The sequence below is a fragment of the Pleurodeles waltl genome, chromosome 10 (assembly GCF_031143425.1).
Source record: "Pleurodeles waltl isolate 20211129_DDA chromosome 10, aPleWal1.hap1.20221129, whole genome shotgun sequence".
NCBI classification, from domain to species: domain Eukaryota; kingdom Metazoa; phylum Chordata; class Amphibia; order Caudata; family Salamandridae; genus Pleurodeles; species Pleurodeles waltl.
In genome coordinates, this window is record NC_090449.1 from 909,359,819 (window position 1) to 909,384,147 (window position 24,329).

At 44.3% G+C, this 24,329-nt stretch overlaps 1 protein-coding gene across 1 annotated transcript in view; it reads left to right on the forward strand.

Moving 5' to 3' along the window:
* The window catches only part of LOC138262018 (probable acyl-CoA dehydrogenase 6), a 593,995-nt gene that overhangs the window by 123,986 nt on the left and 445,680 nt on the right, over positions 1-24,329 (forward strand). Inside the window, exon 2 of the mRNA XM_069211670.1 lies at positions 21,571-21,691. Within this exon, the coding sequence (XP_069067771.1) occupies positions 21,571-21,691 (121 nt within the window). The remainder of the gene's footprint in view (positions 1-21,570; positions 21,692-24,329) is intronic.

The window sequence follows — 24,329 nt, forward strand, 5'->3', positions numbered from 1 at the left end:
TCTTTATCTGGGGTAAGTTGAGAGGGGTTTAGGCTCTGAGACACACCGCTGTTCAGTCAATACGATCAGCGTATTGTCTCTTGCTGCCTGCCACCAGTCATACCACCGGTTGTCCAATAGCACTGTTCCCTGACCTGGGGCCCTTGGTGACTATTGCTGGGTGTATTTTGCTTCCCCACCTCAGGTTCTAGTATTCCGCTCCTCTCCACTGTTTGCTGCCATGTGTTGTGCAGTTTGGACTGGCGGATTATCCACCCTCTGCTTCCTGGGTTTTTCTTTCACACGTAGTCAATCGCCTGATCTCTGGCCTCCTTCCCTCGGTGTCTGTCAGTCGTCTCCTCTCTCGCTTCTGACCCACTGTATGTGGGTCCCTTTGAAAGATCAATCCACGGGGATTTTTGGGGGGTCCCTTTCAGGGCCCAGGTATGTCGGTGTGTTGCCGGGATGCTTCCCTGCTGGGTTGCTACCTCCTTCTCTCCTTTCTCGGTGGCCGGAATGGCCGCCATTTACTCTGACTCTTCACTACACCTTATATTCAGCGTCGCTGCAGCCGGGCTCACCTCCAAGTCCCACTGATTCACTAAGGTGTCAGGGAAGCACCTGGGGTTACAGGGTTGAGGTGATTTTGAGGGTCCGATGCGTCTTGGCGGTGCCAGATTACTTCAGGATAACGTTAGGCACTGACGGAGCTACAGGGCTGCATGTCCACTCCGCCATCTTGCTAGCCACACTTCCCCCAAAATGAGGTTTTCTTAGTGTTTGGTATATCACTGGTGCCATGTGCCCTAATGCAAGCATGGGAAATAGTTCCCTTTTCCCATGATCTGCCTTAAAAAAATTAATTTTGGGTGCAGAGGTCCCCACTTGGGCCCCTTATCTCTGCACCGTTTACAGCTTCACCCCTGTTTCAGCCATTGATAAGGGGGGTGGGGCTGGGGGTGGGGGGGGGGTATTTTTCCTTGACACCATAGCTTTCATTTTACAAGAAAAATGCTTATTAACCTGTAACTGATTTCTGAAATCCTGTATAAAAAAAAAAAAAAACACTGGTTGCGTAGGCTACGGAAACAAGGGGTAGACTTAAATGATCAAAGCTTCCTTATAAGTTGAATGTAGTCTCTTAATAAGTGTTCTTTAAACTCTTTACAGGCAATTAATATATTTTGAATAGCATGACATGTAGTCCATGCCGCTCATAAATGAAAGGCACAGTGTAAATTGTAAAAAAACTAAGTTTAATGTGCAGCGATGCGAGAAGAGCTACAGAAAAGCTTTTTTTTTTTTATTTATTTTACTTTTTTATAACTGTTAATGACCTATTCCTTTAAGTAAATAAAGCTTACCTCGAAAGTGTACCAGTACTGTAAGATCCATACAGCAAGTTCCTTTTAAATTACTACACCGGAAGGTTTGTTTTCTTACTTGGATTCCTGGGTGTTGAGTAGAACTAGACCCAAACTTTAGGCGGGCTAAGAGTTAAACACTGGAGGTGGAGTCAATTCACAGTCTGCCTCAAATATACTTGTTGGTAATGGATTACTGCTGTGATACAATGCATAGGAGAAATTGTTATGGACAGTATGCGACCAATACCACATTTTAAATCTCACTGAGCGAGTAATCTGGGGCTAATCATAACAAGACTGAACAACCTTTACTGGAAGTATAGGATTCTCCTTCAAGGAATTTTTCAAGAACCAATCGTAAATGTTGTACTTTAATTGCGTGATTCTAATTATAATTTCTTGGAGCATTACAGCCCAATACTACATTGCAAAAAACACTGGGCCAGTTGCACTGATCTCAACTCAATGGGCTGGCAAATTACTTTTTAAAGATATTTGGGTTTTCTCCTCTTCCAACCTTAGACCCAACTCTCTCCTAATTGATCTCATCTCCTCCAGCCCCTTGCCTTCTGTTGCTGGTTATGCCCCTCATACATCCACCTCAAAACTCTTGCTCTCTCCCCACCCCATAACATTTTCTGGCTAGTTGTGCCACACTTGCATGCATCCCTCCCACTTCACCTCCTCTTAAATGTTCATACGTTTTAATTCTTAGACCCATCACTTGCATCCATGCACTACTCCCCAATTTGCATCTCTTCCCTAACCTACCTTTTCTACTGGGTTTTACCCATTTTACATACACCTCTACAGTCCCCTTTCTCTCTCTCTCTGTCCCTTTTAGGTCCTCATTGTCATCTGCTGTCCTTTTAGCTCTCCATACTTCTCATCTCAACCCCCCTCCTTTTTTTAAATCTTTTTTACATCAACCTCTCCTGTCCCTGATCTATTATACACATATTGTTTCTCCATTAGCCTGTTGTATTCTGCATCTGGTTCTGTCCTCTAACATCTACCTCTTTCTTTCCACTTTCAATTTCTCCCCATCGTTGTACATTCTTTGGCGGGGTCTGCCCCTCTAAAGTCCATCTCCCTGCTTCCCCTCTCTGCCCCAGCCTGTTACCTTACGTTATCTTGCTTTTCCTGTCCCTTTTTATATCCACCACTACCTTCCATGCTCAACTTACTTCTTATCATACCTGCTACTCTCTAACCTTCTGGCATTGGTACTGCCCATCTTACAAGCATCTCTCCTTTTCCCCCAGCCTTTTCCCTTTTCTTGTTTGTCCTCCCCTCTCAAATCTACCTCTATCCTCTACTGTTTCCTCCACCCGCTCTCATCCTCCCTCTAAGCTTCCCTTCTTACATCCACATCTCTCCTTAATCACACTCTTACCTTCTCTCACACGTTTGCAATGATAATGGTTAACTATTCCAGCTCGTATTCTAGTAACATTCCAGGGGGAAAAAAGCAACTAGAACATACTCTGTTTAATTTTGGAATAGAAAGTTAACTGAGAATCAGAATTGTTTCTCAGATCCTTTTCTGAATGATTAGGAACAAGAAGGGAAGCTAAATCAAATGACCAAAGATTAGAGGTCTGATGTCCAGAAAATCAGCAAAAAACAGTAATTTCAGTTTTATCCTTAAAATTGCTTGATAAGGCAGACACGAAAGTTAGAGTGGGCATACATTGGAGATTGACTAATACACAAAACAAATTGTGTATCATCAGCACACACCATTATGTTGAAGCCTAAAGAAACAATATGCCTAGCTTAAGAGGCGACATAAACATCAATTAAACAAGATGAAAATTAGATTGCTAAGGAAGCAAATTGACAGCCTGAGACCAGTGCCAGCCATTGGAGAGCTTTGCCAAACATCACAGTAGGTGCGGCCTAATGACTGCCTACTCCATGAATTACCTACGAGCAAGTAGGAGGGCGTGAGCCGCAGTGTTGAGCGCCCCTGGCAGGTCTTTGAGGACTAGGGCGATAAGGCCTCCTTCCTCCACCACCATCTCAGTGTTATCTGCAACTGAGAACAAAGTGGATTCGGTGCCATGGAAAGTGCTAAAGCCAGACTCTCACCGTTATGTCAACCAAGAGAGGCAATGGCAATCATAATAGGAGCTCTTTACCTTTCTTATCATAAGAGTGTTGCAAAATACCTTTCTGATTATTCCTGGATAAGGATGATTTAAGTGCTCTTATAGTTGCTGTATCTTGCAGATGTAGTGATTAGGCAGAGAAAGGGTCACAGAGTAACCAGCTAGAAAAGGGAAAAAAATAACCTATAAGCTTTCTGGAGATGTTAGGCTAGAATTGAATTACCAACCTGCAGCCCTTCCACTCACCATGGCACCTCACTGGATGGTGAGTAGGAGTGAAAGCCTTTCAGCCCGATGATGGTTTGTTGCCTACTGATAGCATCTGGGTACTGCTAGGTTGATAGGATCACAAAGTCCTATGAAGCCACACAAAGCAATTGCATTGCTGACTTCCCTTTGAAGGGAGGTTGTATACAAAAACGTTTGCATCTCTCAAGACCCTTCACACCTCCACTCATACTTAGCTGCAATGCATAAGAAATATGCCGAGATTAGACCTTTATGAAATGCTGAAGCACTGCTTCTGGAACCCCCTACTTGTAAAAAGAAATGCTTTATGCTACAATCCGTTTCAGGAAGTGCTACCAGAGTCTGGGACTAATAACCACCAGGCTAATGCAGCACTACCTCAGTGACAGTCTTTAAATCCGAACTGAAAGCTCTCCTGTTCGAAAGCCATTGCAGTTACTTGCTTGTACAAACCTCTCGGGCTTAACCCTCCATTTAGCCAGGTCCAGATCACTCCTCTATCTCAATATTGTGTGATATTCTCATAGCCTTGTCCCTTTTGATATCTTGTGCTGTACATTTATGAATGGTGTAACTCTTGATGCATATGTATTGGTCCATTTTCTGTGGTAAAAGGCTCTTAACAACTCCGTGGGATGTCTGTGCTGTATAAAACTGCATAAATAAATAACAAATAAAACTCAACTGCCCTACTCCGGGTCTGTAGGTAATTCATGGAGGAGGCATTCATTAGGCCGTGGCTGATGTGATACTTGGCGGCCATCCCAGAATGGAGCCTAGTAAACGGTTATACATACACCACAAACGTAAAAAAAAACAAACAAAAAAAAAACGTTGTAAACGTATAATAAATATTACAGAATTGAAGCAGTTTAACTTCAAATGTAAAAGAAAAAGTGTAAATACATTTAAATACCATTACATTTTACACAGATTAAGCATTTTTACAGTTTGCTAATTAGTAAGCGATTTAGACGTCCTATGAATTTGATGCCTCATTAGTGTCACGAAAGACTGACAAAAAGTCAGGGCTACGTGAGTCATGCAATTGTATGGCTGTGACTTTTTTTTTGCATAATAATGCATTTGCTGCATAATCCATCAACTGCTGCATAATCTACTGAATTTATCCTCCAAAAGTGGTTGTTTCTAGCTAAAACAGTTCAAGAGTTAGTATAAAAAAACAAGAAAGCAGCGACACATGCTGCCGCACAGTGGGAGGCTGTTTGCAAAGGTTGACTGGTCACCTTTCTACTGCTTATTGCTATATTTGGGTGATAAACTGCTACTAATGAGGTGCAACTAATGCCCAGACAGAGTTTGCAAATGTAACAAGCATTGGCAAAGCCAATAGGTTGTGCCTTTGTGGTTTTTAACTATGCTGCACTACATCCCCAATGTGGTGCACCTTGCAGTGGTTAAAAACAACAAAAGCCTTTGCCAGGGCTGCCTGAGTCATGTAGCCATGTGTGCCACACATGTGCGCACTTTCAAAATGATGCAGGTGTTTTTAGGTTGTGCCTAGACAGCGTGCATGTGCTGTCTGGAAGCTTTGTTGCATGGAGTATAGGCATTTGCTCCCGCCTGCCTGCCACTTCCAATAGGTTAAAGGCAGTGTCCCTCTTGCTGAGCTGCCTCCTAAGTTGTTTGGTAGCCGATATGTTGCTTCCTGTAGTTGGCTGAGGAGCCCCGGCCAAGTACAGTTTACTTACAGCTGGAATGTTTTTTTGTTGTTTGGACAGACTATTTTTCTTTGTTTCCTGTCTCTCGTGTTCGTCAGTTAGCACTTGTGTTTACACGTGTGGTTCCTTTTCCGCGTTTGCCTATCACTTGGTCCTTACTGTACATAATCAATAATTACAAGTAGTTGTGTTGTACCTGTGCTTGTACTTTTTTGTTGCTTTATATCACATAAAATCAACCTTGGAATGAATCCTCAACAGCGGCTCTCCCGGCACAGTGGGAGAGCCAATATTACAATATTCTCTGGACTCGGGGAAGCTCACCCCATAATACTTTGCAGGCATTAATTTTACAACATATTTGAGCCCATAATTCAGCCTGTGGTGGTCTAGGGCTATGGGACCACTACCAATACATTCAGAACGTTTACTCTTTCTGATCAGGCCATCTTATGGGACACACTAGGTGAGAGAAGGCCCAAAAATCATAACCTCTTCCACAATTTAATGCATATTTAAATCCTCTTTTAGCTAAAACTTTTGTTTTTACAGCTGAGAGGAGTTTGTGTTATAAGGGCCTTCTGACAGCCCTGCTGGGCCTGTAAATGTGTAATGCGCTATGCTCTTGAAGGGCTGAAGGATGATAATAGCTCCAAGGCACTACTAACTTGGTTGGCTCGACAGAGACATCTAGCCACCACCAGTGGTATTGCACCTTCTGCTAATGCAGTTTATATCTGATAGAGGTTTAATGTATGCATGGAATCTCCCCCTTTGATGCTTTACAGGCATTACTTTTCTAATAGATATTTAGCCATAACTCCGCCTGTGATGGCCCTAGGGCAAGGGGACCACCCCCAAAACATTCAGAACAATGTGCTCTTTCTGTTCGGGCAATCTTATGGGTCACACTAGGTGAGAGGGGACCCAAAAATCATACCATCTTCTACCATTCAAGGCATATTTAAATTCTCTTCTAGCTAACACTTTTGTTTTTACAGCTGAGAGGAGTTTGTGTTATAAGGACCTTGTTGTAATTGTATTTTGACAGCCCTGCATGGCCTGCACTTTGCTTTCTATGGACTGAAGGATGATAATTTCTCCAAGGCACTACTAACTCAGTTGGCTTGACAGCTACATGAAGCCACCACCAGTAATACTGCACCTTCTGTGGTTGACTCTCCAGGGACTTCTAGCCATAACCAGTGGTACTGCACCTTCTGCTGTTGACTCTGCAGGGACATCGAGCCATGACCAGTGATACTGCACCTTCTGCTATTGACTCTATAGGGACATCTAGTAACAACCTAAGGCACTGCACCCTTGTGCCACTAACTCCACAGTTAAATTATATTTAAAAGGCCTGCAAATGTGTAATACACTATGCCCTCAAGGGGCTGATTATATGATTACACTGCAATATTCTTAATCATTCTTTTTTGTGTGATTATGCCCTCTAGGGGCTGAATATGTTTACATGACCATGTTTCTTCCAAATGCTATTTTTACTGTGGTGCTCTGCAAGGGCTGTTCAAGCCATTACAGTCTAATGCCAATTGTATGAAGGAATGCACATACACAGATTATTTCTGATAAAGGTTTAATGTGCTGCATGTCTAAATATTTATAAGGTCACAAATTTGAGGTTGTCATTATCATTTACAATGCAACAGCTATAACTCTTGCTAATGCGAGACCTATTGCATTGCAAATGCTTTTTTTCCTTTGTAATTAACAATCAGAGGTGGATCCATAACTAAAAAAAAATTAAACATTTCTTGAAGCCTTCTTTATTTATTTATTTATTTTAAGCTATGGGGGCTGGGGAGCAAGAGGGGGGTGTGAGTGGGGTGAAACAACATGAAGGGCACATGGGGGGGGGGGGGGGGAGTGGGAAGAAGTACATAGGCAGGCGCAACAGGTAGGGGACCAGTTACAGAACAACCCGAGGGGGTAGACGTACAAGGCACTGTCAATACCATTATTAACAGACATCTGAATAGACTTTGATGTCAATGTGAAATAAAGCATGACACCATAACATGAGAATGGATCAGCTAGACCCATACAATCACAGGCAATGTAAGTTGAGAGGAACAAACATGTCATCCATTTCAGCTATTTTTCTAAAAGCTTAGAAAGCAAAACTCTAGTGCAAGCACAGTTCTGTACAGAACCGATCCGAATAGGAATTTAAGCCCACTTTAAATATCATTTTGCAATGTTGTACATATTGCTGTCAGTCCACATATGATGAAAACTGGAGAAAAAATACAAAAGGTGTACAACATACATATGGGACTGGAGTTCCTTTCAAAGTTCAAGGTATTTAGGTATAACTTGCTGACAAATCACAGATGCATTCGAGGCCTTGATGGTGCACCATTGTGAAACAGCATCACGATACAGGCATCCCCTATTTAATGCGATTCAAACATACAGGCTGCCAAGTAATTCTTAAAATATGATGGACTCATTTTTTGGGCACAAAACTTTCAAACATGAAAATCTCATTTCTTAAGGATATTAAACATGTCTGATTGCAGGGCTGGTTCTACCACTTTTGGGTCCCTGGGCAGAAAGGGAATGTCTGAGGCCCCTTTAATTTGCATACAGCGTGAAATCACAGGAAGTGACACCACAGGAAGTGGCATCAATTTCCTGTTGTTAAAGCGCCTTCACAAGAAGCAGCTTTCTATCAGTAAAATAAAAACTTAAACATTAACAATAATAAAATAAGTAGATGCATTTTAAATTTCTGTCAAGTGGAAATATATTATATTAGTCACACTGGATGGAAAGGTTTTGGCCAAGGTCTGTCCAAATAGTATATTTTTGATCGTATTTGAACAGTTTGTTTCCCGACTGCATTAGGTAGGTATGCATGTATGCGTGCAGTAATTATATAGCGCATACCTAGTCAAAAGGCTGTAAAATGCTGCACAAGGTCAAGGACACAGTCAACTTGTGAGAGGAGGAGTAGATAGTTTGTCGACTATATCTGCATCATGATGTCGTTTTTTTTGGGTTTTTTTAAGAGTTGTGTAATCATTGTTTCTAAACTGGAGCTGGGTTTGGGCTGTCCAGGTAGATATGGGGATATCTTTGCAAATACTTGGTGCATAGATGGGAATGAACTCTTGCTTGTTTATTTTCTTCTTCTTCCATCTGAAGATGTTCTTGCTTCAGGTTTGTGGAGAGACACTGTTAATGGCAAGATTGTCATCCAAGTAGGCAGGGGTGCCAGTCATGTGTATTTGGTACTTCTGCAGTCAAAACCTAGCCAAAATGCAGCTGAGCACTCTACAGTGTCAATAACGAGCATGAAGTCAAGGAGGGATTGGAAAGGTAGCTGGTTTGTGGAATGTTAATGCATTGTGATGGCACTTTTGATGATGCAACTGAGTTTCAACATGATGCGGGCTAGCAGGGAGAACCTATGTAATTCTATCAAGGTTAAGTGATGTGATCACATTTATTCATTCCCCAGTGAGGTGTGCTGTAGCATGTGTAATGCCCTTAATGGAGACTAGTATGGTAAATGGCTTCCCAGATACCCAGAACAATATAGGATAGGTGCAAAAAAAATATGAAAGCAAATAAAACTGTTGAAAATAGCTTGACTTTTATTAAAGGCATCAGCTAAGACACTGTAAAACACCAGAAACTACCAGAATACAGTCATATGTAAGATAAAGGGATTTATCATCATACACCATGAGACACTAACACAGCACCCCTATCAATGGCCTTTGAAGCTTTTAAATGTTCAGGTACCAATTATTAATACACTTACATGGTTTCCAGAGTCCATTTCCTTTTGTTAATTAGTATGATGTAGACTTAGGTTTGAGGTAAATCCCCTTTCACTTGCATTTGATGATTTCTCCCAATTTTGTATAACACCTGGAATGCACATGTTCAAATGCAATTGAATAATGCTCCAAGCCCGGGTGACTTACTGATCCATTATGTATGGCCTCACAGAGCTGGGCTATGGTTTGAGGGCCCATGAGAGGGAGGCCAGGCCTCTAGTGTTGCATCTGGTCTGTTTTTTTACCTCTGGCAGTATTTTCATGTCTAAACCAGAGCAAAAGAATTAAAACGCTCAACAGAACTTCTTGGGATATAACAATGTAGAACAAAAAAGTCTTGCCTCATCCTCCTTGCAGGACCTCTGTTTATCTCACGAGGCACTAGCCTCTGGTCAGAAAAAGCATTTATTATGATGCAAGTTAACAGAGACCAGCACCATGCCTATTAAAACATTGCATTGATTTTAGTGAAAAGAAATAGTGCCAGTGAGTCATTTTATAATGGGCCTTTCATTTATTTTGCTATTTCACATGTGGACTGGGATGTTGGGATATTACAAATGGTTTGCAGACAGGAAAGTAACTGGAAAAATTATTACTTGAACTTCAGAAGTGATCAAAGGCAAACCAAAATCCTACTTTTCTTGCATCTCAGTGCTTGACCAGGACTGTGAAGTTCAAGGGAGAAAGGCCCCCTAAGTCTCTCACCCATGGTCCAGCACCACAAAGCCAGGGCATGGCCCTTCGTCGACTCTTGCAGCACTTGACTAGGTCTGTGAGGCTCAAGGGAGCGACAGCTCTTGCCCATCATGGTCCAGAGTTACAAGGCAGCACTGGACCTCACAGCACTGGACCATTCCCAGTAGTTCATGATGACAACAATCAATCCTCACTTTGAAAATTCAAGAACAGCTTCCACCCTCACCCGTGTATCCTAAGGGCTCCCTCCACAGTACAGAAGCCAACTTTTCATTTTTATATATCAGGACACTTACTGTGTTTGTGGTTTTACATAGAAGATGTTTATGTGGAGGTTGCCAAAACTCACCAAATTCATTTTGGAGTTTTTATCCAACTATACAATCTCTTAAATTATACACCTATTCTCTTTAACAGGTCAAGCATGTGAAAGTTATGTGTCTTGAAACAAACAGTCCTGTGTTGCAATCCTAGTTCTCCTACTTGACCAAATTGTATGATCTTGGGCAAATCATGTCCGTTGGCCTTTTCTTCCTTATCTGTCTTTATCACATGGGCTGACAGGCAATTATCTTAAAGATTTTAGGGTGGGGACTGTTCATTCAGGGCAGCTTCATTCTCACTTTTCTCCCCTTTTAGTACCCCCAAAGGTAAACATTTTAATAAAGTGGCCTGTGTAGGCCACTTCCTGTAATAAGTCCTTCTTTCAAATTAATATGTTCACAAATGCTCCCACCTACCCCCCCTTGGCACAGTGGTGGTTGCCAGAGTCAGTTTTGGGGCATCAAACTAGGCTGAGTTGCTCCAGGCTTTCCAGAAAACGCTGTGGTTTCATCCCCTATTTATTAGCTTGCATGTGTGCATCAGTCCCTTGGCAAGCAAAAAAAAGTTGGAGATTTGGTATGGAGCTTGCTATAGGATGCAGAACAAACATCTAAAATGAAGAACAGTCCTGCACCCAGCCTCTCTTCTTTAGTATGCCACAGAGCACTGAACTATGTCTGTTAGGTCCTGGGGAAAGGCGGGCTTTCCTTGAACTCGAAACACTGGACCGTGGCTGTGAGGCCCAGGAAGGATTGGTGTAGCAATGGTACCATAAGCCATAGTGAAGCAAGGTAAATGGGCCTCTGTCTATCCCCAGATCTCCTGGCTGGACGTAACATGCATCCATAATTTAGGTAAATTGGACCCATATCACCCTTGGGCTCGAGTGTCATTGTACCTGCTGCACTTTTGTTAGCTACATCTCTGTGAGAGGCTAATTTACCAGGTCTCATTTCCATGGTGCTGTGATGTAGCACCACCCCTGTAGGCCTCGCAGCAGAGGACCATGGCTCTGAGACCCTGGAGAATAGAACCTGTGGTGTATCAATGGTGCAGTGATCCCTGGTGCAAGCAAGATTAATTGTTCCTCCCCACTACCTTTGGGCACTGACTTCATAGTAAAATGCAGCCATAATGTGGGTGCATGGGATCCATAACCTCACAAGGCACTGGTCCCACTGCACTTGCTACACTGTTGATAGCTATGCCCTTCAAAGGGGCCTCTACCCCCGGGCATTGCAACCATGGACCCGTGCTCTAAGCCCCAGGGCAACAGGCTCCCTCCCACGGCCCTCTCAGCACTGCACCATGGCTGCAAGGCCTAGGGCAAATGTGCCTCCCTTGGCTTCGTAGTTCTGGATCATGGCATAGCTATGTAGCCATGATGCATGAAAATGATGCTGGGCAGTAAAACACAGCCATAATTTTGGTTACATTGGCTTCCTAACATCCATGAGCTCTGGTGCCACAGTACCTGATTCACTACTGGTAGCTACACTCTTGAGAGCTCTGATGACCCCCTCCCCCGCCCCCAAATGGGCCACCCAGCCGTGGTCCAATGTAGCTAAGCTCAGGGGCGGGTGCTCTAACCTTGAGTGTCTAACTATAGCTGAAACTCTCCAGGGCCTCACAGCTCTGGTACATGGTTATGAGGCCCATGAAAGGGGGTGAGTAGCAAGGCAATTGTGCCATGGACCGTGGTGAAATTTAAAATTATCTCCTGACACTCATCCACTGGCTGCACAGTAAAGTAAAGCCATAACTTTGGAACATTGGACACTTAGTAACCATGGGCCCCCATGCCACTGGACCTAATCCACTACTGATGGCTGTACCCCTGACATGGACCCATGCACAGAGCTATACTATAGAGCTGAAGCATTTCAGTTGGGCCCATGGTTCATGGCCATGTGAGCCCCCACCCCGCTCCTGGGCCTCTCATTTATAGTGTAGTGGTGAGAGTATAAAGGAAGGGAGCTTTGCAGCACTGAACCATGGCTATGATGCCTGAGGGGAAACAACCCGAACAACTAGGTCTAAACCACTACTTGCCTGAACCACTACTGCTAAACAACTAAAATGTCTCTACAACTAAGTACTGAACAACTACTGTCTAAACAACAATTGTGCCTGAATAACAATTGCCTGAACAACTAATTTTAAGGTAAGGTTTTCTTTTTAGTTTTTATGGTTTATTAGTTGTTTAGAATATATATATATATATATATATATATATATATATATATATATATATATATATATATATTAGTTATTCAGGCAATTGTTATTCAGGCACAATTGTTGTTTAGACAGTAGTTGTTCAGTACTTAGTTGTAGAGACTTTTTAGTTGTTTAGCAGTAGTGGTTTAAGCTATAGTTGTTTAGGACCTAGTTGTTCTGTCACATATTCATGCCTGAGGAGACGGGGACCCTTCCCAAGGCCATGCAATGCTACACCATGGCTATAAGGCGTAAGACTCGGGCCTCAACTTCCCTAGGACAGTCCTCGATTTTCACCTGCTGCTCAGGAGTCCGATGTTCAGCAAACACAGGTGCAACAGAGAGACCAGCAGTATCCTGCCTTCCCGGCTCCGGGAGCGAATTTACGGAGTAGGCAGCTTCTTTTCCCCACAGTGATCAGGAAGGCAGAGAACTTACTGGAACTTATATTGCCTGCTGCAGAAGTTAAGACGAACATTTTAACAGAGGTCCTGCATCCTTCTTCGGCTTCTGCAGACCATTTGCTTCCATTCAACGAGGCTCTTACGGAGCCCATATTAGAACTTTGGAGGAAGCCTGTATCGTTGCTTGCTGTGACTAGAGCTGTGGCAAGGAGATACAGAGTGGCGCCTGGTGTTTGGGGGTATTTATCACAACATCCTACCCCTGAGAGTTTGGTGGTTCAGGCCTCTTGCTCTACACGGTCTGCTCCAGGCTCCTTCCCTGTGATTCCAGCAGACAGGGAATCCAAGTGGATGGTGCAGTCCGCAAAGAAGACTTTCTCATCTTGCAGCATGGCTCTCAGGGCTGCAAACGCTACCTGTGTGCTGGGTAGATATGTCCACGCCCTCATGGACTCCAGAAAGTCTATGGTTTCTGACCTGCCGCAGGATGTACAGAGACCATTTGGGGAACTCCTGTCTGATGCACAAACTGCAGCAAAACAAATAATCCAGTCTGGCCTGGACTCTACGGACTCGGTGGCCAGAGCAATAGGTACATCTATTGCTACCAGGAGGCACGCTTGGTTGAGGTCCACTGGGTTTTCTTCAGATGTACAGACCACCTTGTTGGATTTGCCCTTTGATGGGGAAAAACAGTTTGGAGATAAAGCGGACTCTGTCCCAGAGCGCTTTAAAGATAGCTGGGCAACAGCGAAGTCTTTAGGATTGCAGGCCTCCTCTGCTACCCCTTTTAGGTCATTTCAGAGGTTCAGGGGGTTTGAACGTGGGGCAGTTTATCTAGGGAGACCCCATTTCTCAGTCCAACGGCCTACCAGCCTCCCATATCGGTCCTTTAGAGGGCGGGGGAGGGTTAGGACAAGAGGGGCCACCCAGCAGCACCCTACGTCATCCTCTTCCTCTGGAGGACAACAGCAAGGGAAGCAGCCCTAGTTTTCTCCCCTTTATTGACCATACTTCTCCTGTAGGGGGAAGATTACGTGTTTTTCTCCACCAGTGGGAGTTAGTTACATCAGACTCATGGGTTCTAAATATTGTGAGAAAAGGATATGCTCTCCCTTTTCAGGAGTTTCCTCCTCCCATCCCTCCCCGTTCCTCGTTTTGTTCAGAAGACCATCTCCTGTTGTTACAGCAGGAAGGTCAGACCCTATTGTCAAAAGGTGCAGTGGAGTTGGTTCCAGAGCAGGAATGGGGTCAGGGTTGTTATTCAAGATACTTCCTGATCCCCAAGAAGGACGGACGTTTGAGACCGATCCTAGACCTGAGGATTTTGAATTGGTTCCTCAAACAAGAGAAATTCAAGATGCTGACTCTAGCGCAGGTACTTCTGGCGTTGAACAAAGAGGATTGGATGGTGTCTGTCGACTTGCAGGATGCGTACTTTCATATCCCTATACTCAAGTCGCACAGGAAGTATCTCTGGCTTGTGGTGGGGTCGCAACACTACCAGTTTGTGGTCCTTCCGTTTGGTCTTACTTCAGCACCTCGAGTTTTCACAAAGGTGATGGCAGTGGTGGCAGCAAGTCTCAGAAGGGAGAGGGTATTCCCTTACCTGGACAATTGGTTGATCAAAGCCAAGTCTCCAAGAGATTGTGTTGTGTCACTTGCGGATGACAACTCAGTTGTTGTTCAGGCTGGGTTTTTCGATAAATGTACCCAAATCTCACCTGGAGCACTCTCAACGCCTCCTGTTCATAGGGGCAGTACTGGATACAACATTGAATCGGGCCTATCCTCTGCTTCAGCGGATCCAGGATATTCAGGCGTTGTTTCCAATGTTTCAAAATGGAGCGGTTGTTCCAGGCCTCAAGGTCTTACGCCTGCTCGACCTGTTCGCTTCTTGCATTTTGTTGGTCACTCATGCACGTTGGCACATGAGGGCTCTCTGATGGTACCTCCGCAGGCAGTGGTTTGAACACAAAGAGGCTCTTGAGGAGTCGATAACTATCTCCAGAGACGCTGCAGCGGATTTACGATGGTGGGCTGTGGACAGCAACCTTTCGTAAGTAAGGCTGTTTTCACTGCCGCCGCCGGTGGCCACGGTCATGACGGATGCTTCCACTCTAGGGAGGGGAGCTCATCTGAGGGACCTGGAGATCAAGGGTCGTTGGTCTCCAGTGGAACAGACTTTTCATATCAATCTGTTGGAATTGCGGGCGATACATCTGGCTCTCAAGGCCTTCCTCCCGTCTCTTCGCGGTCAGTCAGTTCAGGTCCTGATGAACAGCACTACAGCGATGTGGTATATAAACAAGCAGGGAGGAGTAGGGTCGTATCTTTTCTGCAGAGAAGCTCTTCGTCTCTGGTCCTGGCTTCAGGACTATCGGATTTGCTTGATAGCAAATCATCTGGCCGGGGTGCTCAACGTTCATGCAGACTCTGTCAGCATCTTTCGGCCGATCACGAGTGGCGTCTCCGTCCGGATCTGGTCCTGCAAATTTTTTCAGATGTGGGGGTTTTCCGGTGATAGATCTGTTTGCCACTCAGGAGAAGGGGCACTGCCTGTCATTCTGCAGCCTCCAGTATCCGGTGCAAGGAGCTTTGGGGGATGCGTTTCAGATCTCTTGGTGCAACCAATTGCTTTACGCGTTTCCCCCCATACCCTTGATTCCTCGGGTTCTGAGGAAGATTCGCCAAGATCGGGCTCAGGTTACTTTTAATAGACCCGGATTGGCCAAGAAGGGTGTGGTACACGGACCTTCTCCAACTATCGCTGTGCCCTTCGCTCTGTCTACCTCTCAGGGCAGACCTCCTCCTGCAGTCGAAGGGGCAGGTTCTACAACCCCACCTCCAGAGCCTGCGCCTTCATGCCTGGAGATTAAACGGGGCAAGCTGAGTTCCTTTTCTCTCCCACCAGATGTAGTGGATGTCATTTTATCGGCCAGGCGACACTCCACTAAGTCAGTTTGTGCTGGCAGTCGGGCAAAATTTGTGGCTTGGTGTGGAGAAAAGCAAATTGATCCTTTGAAGGCCCGCCTTTCTGATATTGTATTATTTGCTTTGGACTTAGCAAAGAAGGGTTGTGCCGTGGCTACGGGTAAGAGTTATTTAGCTGCTCTGACAGCCTTTCTTTGCCTCCCGGATCAGCCCTCATTGTTTAGTTCACCTATTGTGGTTAGGTTTCTTAAGGGTTTACTTAATAAGTTTCCTCCCACTCCTCATGTGCCTTAGTGGGACCTAAATCTTTTTTTAACCTTTTTATGGGGTCACCTTTTGAGCCCATGCACTCTTTCCCGTTAATGTCTTTAATGCTTAAAACTGTTTTTCTCGTTGCCATAACCTCGGCTAGGCGGGTTTGTGAGCTTAAGGCTCTTTCTGTTAAACCCCCCTTTACCTTGTTTTTCCCAGATTAAGTGGTGTTGAAGATCAGGGCGGCATTCCTGCCAAAAGTTGTCTCTCCTTTTCATATAGGGCAGACTATTACCCTTCCATCTTTCTACCCTTCTCCTCACCCCTCAAAGGAGGAAGAAAGGCTTCACCGCTTGGACCCTAAGAGGGCGCTTAGTTTTTTACATTGAAAGGACGAAGGACTTTTGCCTGGAAGATCAGCTGTTTGTGGGGTATATTGGACAGAGGAAGGGCAGAGCAGTCCATAAAAGAACAGTATCCAGGTGGGTTATCCTTTGTATCAAGATCTGCTACTCGTTTGCGAAAAAGGTTCCCCCTGAGGGTATCAGATCCCACTCCACCAGGGCTAAGTCTGCTACTTCGGCCCTGGCAAGGGGGGTTCCGGTGGTGGATATTTGCAAGGCAGCAACTTGGGCGTCCCTCTATACCTTCGCAAAGCATTACTGCTTGGACTCTGAGGTTCGGAGGGACAGCCATTTTGCACGATTTTTGTTGCAGGATTTCTTGGTGTAATAATGCAGGCACCCACCTCCGAGTGCGGTACTGCTTTGGGACTCTATTCATAAGGTGAGGAATCCACAGGTAGTTGTATCCATTAGAAGAACAAGTTACTTACCTTCGGTAACGCTTTTTCTGGTGGATACAGTAGCTACCTGTAGGTTCCTCATAGTCCCACCCACCTCCCCGTTGCCTGTCTGATTGCACTAGGACATGTGGTTGTATAGATGTATGTATATATTGATATGTTTCCTGTATATATAAATGATGGTTTTGATTATATTGCATCATGAAGGTTTTATGTATATATCTATTTATTGGAGTTATTGTGGAGTCGGTTCTGACCTGTTCGCCTCAAAGGCATGTAAAAAATGGGTGAAACTGACATCAGCACACCGGCGAGGACCTCTTATTGGCACGGTGACATCAGACGGAGTCGCGTGGAGCCATGCAAGTGTGACGTCCTTGTCGACGTGGAGAGCTGGGAAGAAGATTTTCTGTTGGATGCTGGCGCAAGGGTGAATTCATAAGGTGAGGAATCCAAAGGTAGCTATTGTATCCACCAGAAAAAGCATTACCGAAGGTAAGTAACTTGTTCGTTTGGTATCAAACATCTCGTATTAATAAACCCTCATTCTATCCAGTGACGGATTTATTGATACAGACATTTAGAGGGCACCTAAGTTCCCCCTGAAAACCTACCTTTACTGCTAGTGTGTTAACTGACTTACCTAAACCAGTACCGCCACCCTACACAGATTTCTGGCCCCCTGTGATGAAAGCCTGCGCTCTTGGAGACCAGGAAATAAAACCCTGCTCTGGCCGGGAGTGTTATCACTTCTTCAAGGCAGGGTGGACATTCCAAGGAGGGAAGCTTCAGAGGACTAGCTGTCTTTGTGGTGTGATTTAGGTCTCTCCAGATGGCCGAGATGACCCCACTTTTTGGCGGCAAGACAGGAGGGAAAATTAGTAAGATTAGGAGGTGTGCCTACATTAAGCCAGTCCCACCCCTAAAGTGGACCAGTTGATGTGGACACCACTATTCAAATTTCCCCATTTAGTTTTGGACGGAATTAGTATTCTAGTGTCAGGGTAATGCCCACTTCCCAACGGAATGGGTCATATAGAGGCTGTAGTCACCATAAAGGTGAGCAACCCATTGGTTGCTACCTGGCACGCCCTGTAACGCCCCTAAATTGAGTATTTAAGTTGCTCCCTGGAATCCAAGAACTCCGATTCAACAGATCAAGAGAAAGACAAATAAGAGCCACTGCCATGCAAGAATAGCAGAAGAGCTGTGGATATTTTGGTACGAAACCCTGCCAGCCCACACCTCTCAACAGTCGCAACTCATCCTGCAAGCTGAAGAACTACCAAAGCCTTGGGTAGCTTGCCAGCACTTCACAACCACCACCATTCTCCCTTGGAGTAGATGAGCTACTTCCCTGCAGTACGTAGACACTGAAAAGCAGAGTCCAGTCCACCGCCTTGTAGCCCTCTGCCCCTGACTGCCGCCAGATGACAAGGAATAGGTACCTGGGCGCTGAAGGACTAGGACTGTCCCCAATCCCACCAAGTGTGATGACAGCAGGACCCACCGGAGCCATGCAGCATCATTCCCGGGGTACCGGATGCCCTGCACCAAGCACCAACAGTGAAGGTCCAGTCACATTCTCGCTGCACCAGGACCAAGCAGCCGTTGAGGGACGCCAGTATCACTGAGACCCACTCAGTGAGTGGCCCAGCTGCCCTGATTTTTGCCCCTGCCAGCTGGTTGTCCCTGACCACAAGGAGCACTTTTGAGCACAGTGCCTAGCCGCCCTACCCACTGTGCATCTGAGCTGCCTGGAACTGATCCCGGAGAACTGGTGGGACCCTTGCGACCCAAGCCCCCGGTTGGGAGCCTTCTGACTTGTCCTCAAGTCCCCCCCATGCAGCCCGATTTTAGGTGGCCCCCTTCTTCGTAGCGCACCCAGCTAGATCCACACCAGAAACCTGCTCCCAGTGGAATACGGGGAGCTTCCAATGAACTGCTGGTTCTGCTTTGGACCCTGGGCCCTTACATCTCTAAATCCAGAAGGTGAATCCCCAGAGCGACCGTACTTATCTTTTTGCATTATTGACTTTTCACTCCTTAGGATTGCATTGTACATAAAGGCGCACAGGTTTGAACCCGTTACTTACCTGTTACTTTTAAACACGAAAACAGTACTTACTCTTTTGCAAAGTTCTTTGTTTTAAAATATATATATAAAGAAGTGTTATTTTTCTAAATTGGTTTCGGATTTGTTTTCTGAGTGTGTGTCTTATTTATTGCCTGTGCGTACAACAAATGCTTACCACTACTCTCTCATACACTTAACTGCTCACCCACACTACGCCAAAAGAGGGTGTCATTGTTATCTGCTTTTGCCTCTGTCAACCAATTAGGGATCGACTAGACCCTCTGCACAGTTTACTTCTTTTTAGTGCACGATATAGAGAGCAAGTGTCCTACACATTGCTTGAAGAATTATCACCAAAGGACTGTGCTTCTCCATGTATTGTAGAATGACATGTCTCCCAATGTTATCATTTAAGCTGTCACATTTCAAGATCACATGCAAATTTGACCTGTGTCTTATGTGCTATTTGGAGTCATGTTTGAGTGTAATTCCTGCCTTTCTCTATCTAATGAATTGTGTTGGGCTTCATAAAACAGGAAAACAGTTTACCATTGCCAACCACCTCTCTAACCCCCCTCACCCCCCCCCCCCCCCAATCCCCTCTACACTTCCAACCCCCTGGAAGCATTGGTTGCCCCGTAACTACAAGTCTTAATACAGATGGACATAAGCAAGTCCTTCTTATGATCTCCTTAAAAGGTGCCTTCTATTCAGACCCATGAATTATAAAAGGTGTAAAAGTATGGTTTGTGCACCCTCAAATTATGGCCGCTCTATTCCATCCTTTACTAAGTGCTATAGTTGACTAACAGTATTTTGTCTGAGCAAATTTCTGTTGGCAGTGGGTCTGCCGCTATAGTGCAAGATTGCAATCGCATTTAAGGCTCTACGCATTTAAGGCTGTAGGATTTTATGAACATGTGCAGACATCCTTAGAATGCAGTACGATCTGTTATTGCATAGAGAGGTAAAATAACTTTATGGCAATTATGTATGGGCAACTGTAGATGGTTCTGTTTGTATTAGCAGGGATTCCTGCTGCATTTTAAGCAAGGTTGACCCGTTGTTTTAAGTGGGGCCCATATGTGCCTAGCTGTAATGGGGCGGTGGAGGGGGCAGTTGTGCCATGTTTTGAAATTTTCTATGAGTTGTGAGTTTATTTTGTAAATTCAATTATTTTTTAATTTTTTAATTTAATCTTTTGTATAATTGGCTGTTAAATGGGACCTATATTCGTCTAGCTTCATGGATCAGCCGATTTTTGGTAGACTGTGTGTGGGGGGGGTTCTATTTATTATGATTATAGATTTATACACGTTGCAAGTTTTCTTTTCTTGTAAATCTAAAGTGTTTTAATGAATTACACTCTGTATGGATTTTGTGTTACTGCTTGATGGTCTGTGACGAAAATGAAGGATTATACTACTACTACTACTACTACTAACGGCCATAGTTTGTCATGGTAGATTTCATCACATTAATAGTGCCCACCACAGTGACATCTCCAGCCGTGAGACCAAGTGCTACAAATAAATGTGGAGAGCATTATGGTATGCTTTCTCCACATGCCAGTCCATGATCAGAAACATCTTTGTGACTCAGTCCTAACAAACTACCTCCTTCTCACATGTCTGAAAGGAGTTAAAGATTTACCTTGCTAAGCAATAATTTGTTCCTCTGGAAAACAAACTACTGTTCCACAGTGCTAGAAATTATATACAAAACAATTGCGGCATAAGCAATACGTATTTAGATATTGAAAAGAGAGTCCATCACAAGCAGCGAAAAATTGCATGCAGGTGAATCATGCCCAAGAACTTTCAATGCACTCCCGTAGTATCAGATGAATGATACAAAAATCCATATCCCCGAAGTTCTTCAAATACTCATGCAATGACCAGCAAGTAATCATGTTGAGAGTATACAGGTAATTGTCAACAAGGTATCTCGTGTATTAGACAAAGAGGAAAGTTCCGTTGTGCATGTTACAAACATTAGCGTGAAGCGTTGCTTTTGGAGTTTGTCACTAATGTTGCTGTTGTTAGTTAAAATTACCTTTAATTGGCATGCGTGGTAATAAAGAAAGGTCACTACCAAAACACACCTTAAAGAATAATGTGGCCGCTACAGCGTCATCATCTTTTGAAGTGTGTTTCATACCTAGAGCGTTCAGCTTTTCAGTTTAATGTGTCAGAAGGTCATGAGTGCATTTTTTCTTTTTGCATTCTGATACGTGTATACATACCTGTGCGTATAAAGAAATAAAATGGACAAGTAGTAGAAGAATATCTAGTAAAAACCTAGACTGGATAATCTACACATTCTTGGAACTGCGAGCTCTGCATTTTTCCTGTTTTATGCTCATCCTAGGCCAGTGTTTGTGAGCAAGGGTTCGGAAGTCCAGAAAGTTTTGGCTGAGTAAAAGGCGTAATGCGAATAAGTCAATGTATGACAACTACGGTACACAATAACGCTGATATCCTGGTGTACATTTATGCATATGCCATTTCTAAATTTAATGTTGGTCCTTATTCTGAAGATATGCTGTTTTTATTAAATAGACATTATTTTTTCTCTCATTTTAACAGAACTATACTTTAATCAACATGTAATTGAGTAACATTTTTTAAATATTTTTTTAAACATCAGATTATTGACAAGGAGATTAATCCTTTCGTTGAGGAATGGGAAGAACAGGGACAGTTCCCAGCACACACTTTATTTAAAATCCTTGGAAAGGCTGGTTTCCTTGGAGTCAGCAAGCCAACAGGTAGGAAAATCTATATTCTTAATGTGTTTAACCAATTCTGTAACACTGCATTTGAACACAAACTGATATTTCTTTGGCGTGGGGTTCGTAGTGTGTGAGGATACTGATTTAGGACGATAAGATAGACTATTGTTGACTTCACATGCCTGATTTCATTCTGCTTTAAATCTGATTTTAAGATCTTAAAGTGTTTACTAATTGATTATTTTGGCATCTGGTCTAAAGTTATTTGCAAAGAAACATCTTCGGATCACCTAAGTTAATAATCAAAAATATAATCTTTCTTTGGTCTGTACACCCCGCTGTGCATTTGAAAAATATCCTTTTATGACCTTTATAGCTACCAAATATAAGATGGTTATCTTTGTGTGAAATTAGCTGACCCACATAAGAAACTGAGTTATTAATTGCAAAGGATGTTGATCAACCTTCCTTGGAAACCAAGCACTAGTTAATACTGGTCATTAATTTTCAAATAAACACATAATGGCAAGTCGAAATACCTATGATGATACCCTTCTAGCAGTTCACATCCCTAGCAACCTCTGAACCCTGTAACCACAATACCCCACGCACATAGTAGACACACTGCAATGGGCTGTAGTTATCATAAGTTGAGAGGCCTACTGGGTTTGTTAGTCTGTAACAGTAGTATTGAAAATGAAAAAGTCACAATGAACCAATTGTAACACTATTAAAATCAGTAGGAAGGGAGCCTTCGTAAATTGACTCTCATTAGATCATGTAATGACTGTTAACTTTGAGATTGCCAGTAAAGCATATCTGATAGAGACTTCTAGTTGCAGATTCCTTAACTGTGAATGTCCATCAGGCGTCAGACTGGATCTAGAAAATATTGTGTATAAAAGTGTTACTTCGTGTGCTAACTTCAGTTATTTTCTTTCCACACCAGCTAGCGCTGATCTGAAGAGAGCTACCCCTCAGTCTTTTTTTGACTGTTTTTTTTTAGGGTTTGTCAGAGATTGTTGATAGTTTTCTATGCCTGGTGCATTGAGGATGTCATTGAGGAAGACTGTGTTTAAGCCCTGCAGTTCCTGTCATCAGATGATGTCTGTGACAGATCCGCACCTCATGTGTCTTTGGTGCCTGGCGCGCGACCACGACCCAAAGTTGAGCTCAGTGTTGGGTCATGCATTCGAAGGCATGGAGGAAGCGGTCCCTGAAGGTGATGGTGGCCCAATGCTCGACCCTCAAGTCGAGAACCCGGTTGAGAGGAAGGTGCTGGGATGAGTCGCTGAGTCCTCCATCATTGTCGTCCCACTTCAAGTCCTCAGGGTGATTCGGTAAGTCAAGGTACAAGAAGAAGTCTAAGAAGTTGAGGCGTTCTTCGACTTCTCGATGGATGACAAGATGAGGGAGTGTCGACGTCCTAGGCCTCGCACTGCAGAGCTTCTGCCTGAGCTGAGTCCACGCCTCCCCGACTTTCTGGGTGCAACCCCTGCGCAACTCAAGGACTTTTATGAGGCCACGTACCTCATTTTTGGGAAGTCTGACGCGGCTAGAGTACCTTCGGGCCTCAGAGTTGGAAGGGGCCCCTTTGGATTCTGCACCGGCAGCTTCAGCCTCAGCGCTGAGGGGCACCCATTGATCCAGTCCTGAACTGAATCCTGACTGACTTCGGTTGTACCACCGCGACTTTCCCTAATGATGGTCCTCACGCAGTAGCTCCAATCCACACCCACGAGCGGCGCCATCGCCATTCTCATTGCCTACTACAACATGGAACTGGATGGGTGTCACAGAACGCTGGCAGGAGCTTTGCTTCCTGTTTTGTTCCCTGATCCCCTTTCTTATGGGTTAGGTTATGGTGAGGAATGGGAGAAGTCGCTGGACACTTTAGAATATCAGCTTCAAGGGCCTATGGAGTGGCATACAGACTTTGGTGAGGCCAGCGGAGTGGATACTTCTCCAGATACTGGTATGCGTTTTCCCTCTAGCGTGGCTATGGAGGAGGGAGCGTTCTGTTCCATAGTGGTGAGAAGGGCAGCTGAGGTCTTGGACCTTGGGTTGCCTTCGGAGGCTGTCAGGACTAACCTCCTGACGGAGGTTCTTAAACCTGGAGCTTCCTCCTTCGACCACATTATTCCTTTTAAAGAAGCCCCCCAGAATGTCCTACTGGGTACCTAGTCCAAACCCAGCACATGGGCTCCTGTGAACAGGACTATCGCCCGCTGCCATCGCCCTGCTCCAGGGGACCAAAGCTTTCTGTTGGGACTCGCACTCACACATGCATGCTTCTTGCTGCACCCTCACAAAATAAATCAGCATGTATGAAGATCGATGAAACATGTCATGAATGTGTTTACAGCACAGCACTTTCCTGTAACTTATGAGGAACACTACATAGCATGTTTGTTTATATTGATAAAAGCAAGTGTTGTTCCATTTGTGAACTGTGTGCCAAGTAATTTATGGAGACGTCAAATTCCTTCATTTGAATCATCAGAAGTGTTTGATGACTCATCTCCAGCATGTCTGATGACTCATCACCAGTCTATAAATAGAACTGTACAAATCAAAAATTGCACACACGCTTCCAAAAAGAGGGTTTCTTTTAGACCAATAGGTTCTGCATACCAAGAAAGATAAAAAAAATGTTTTAAAGCACGAGCACTCA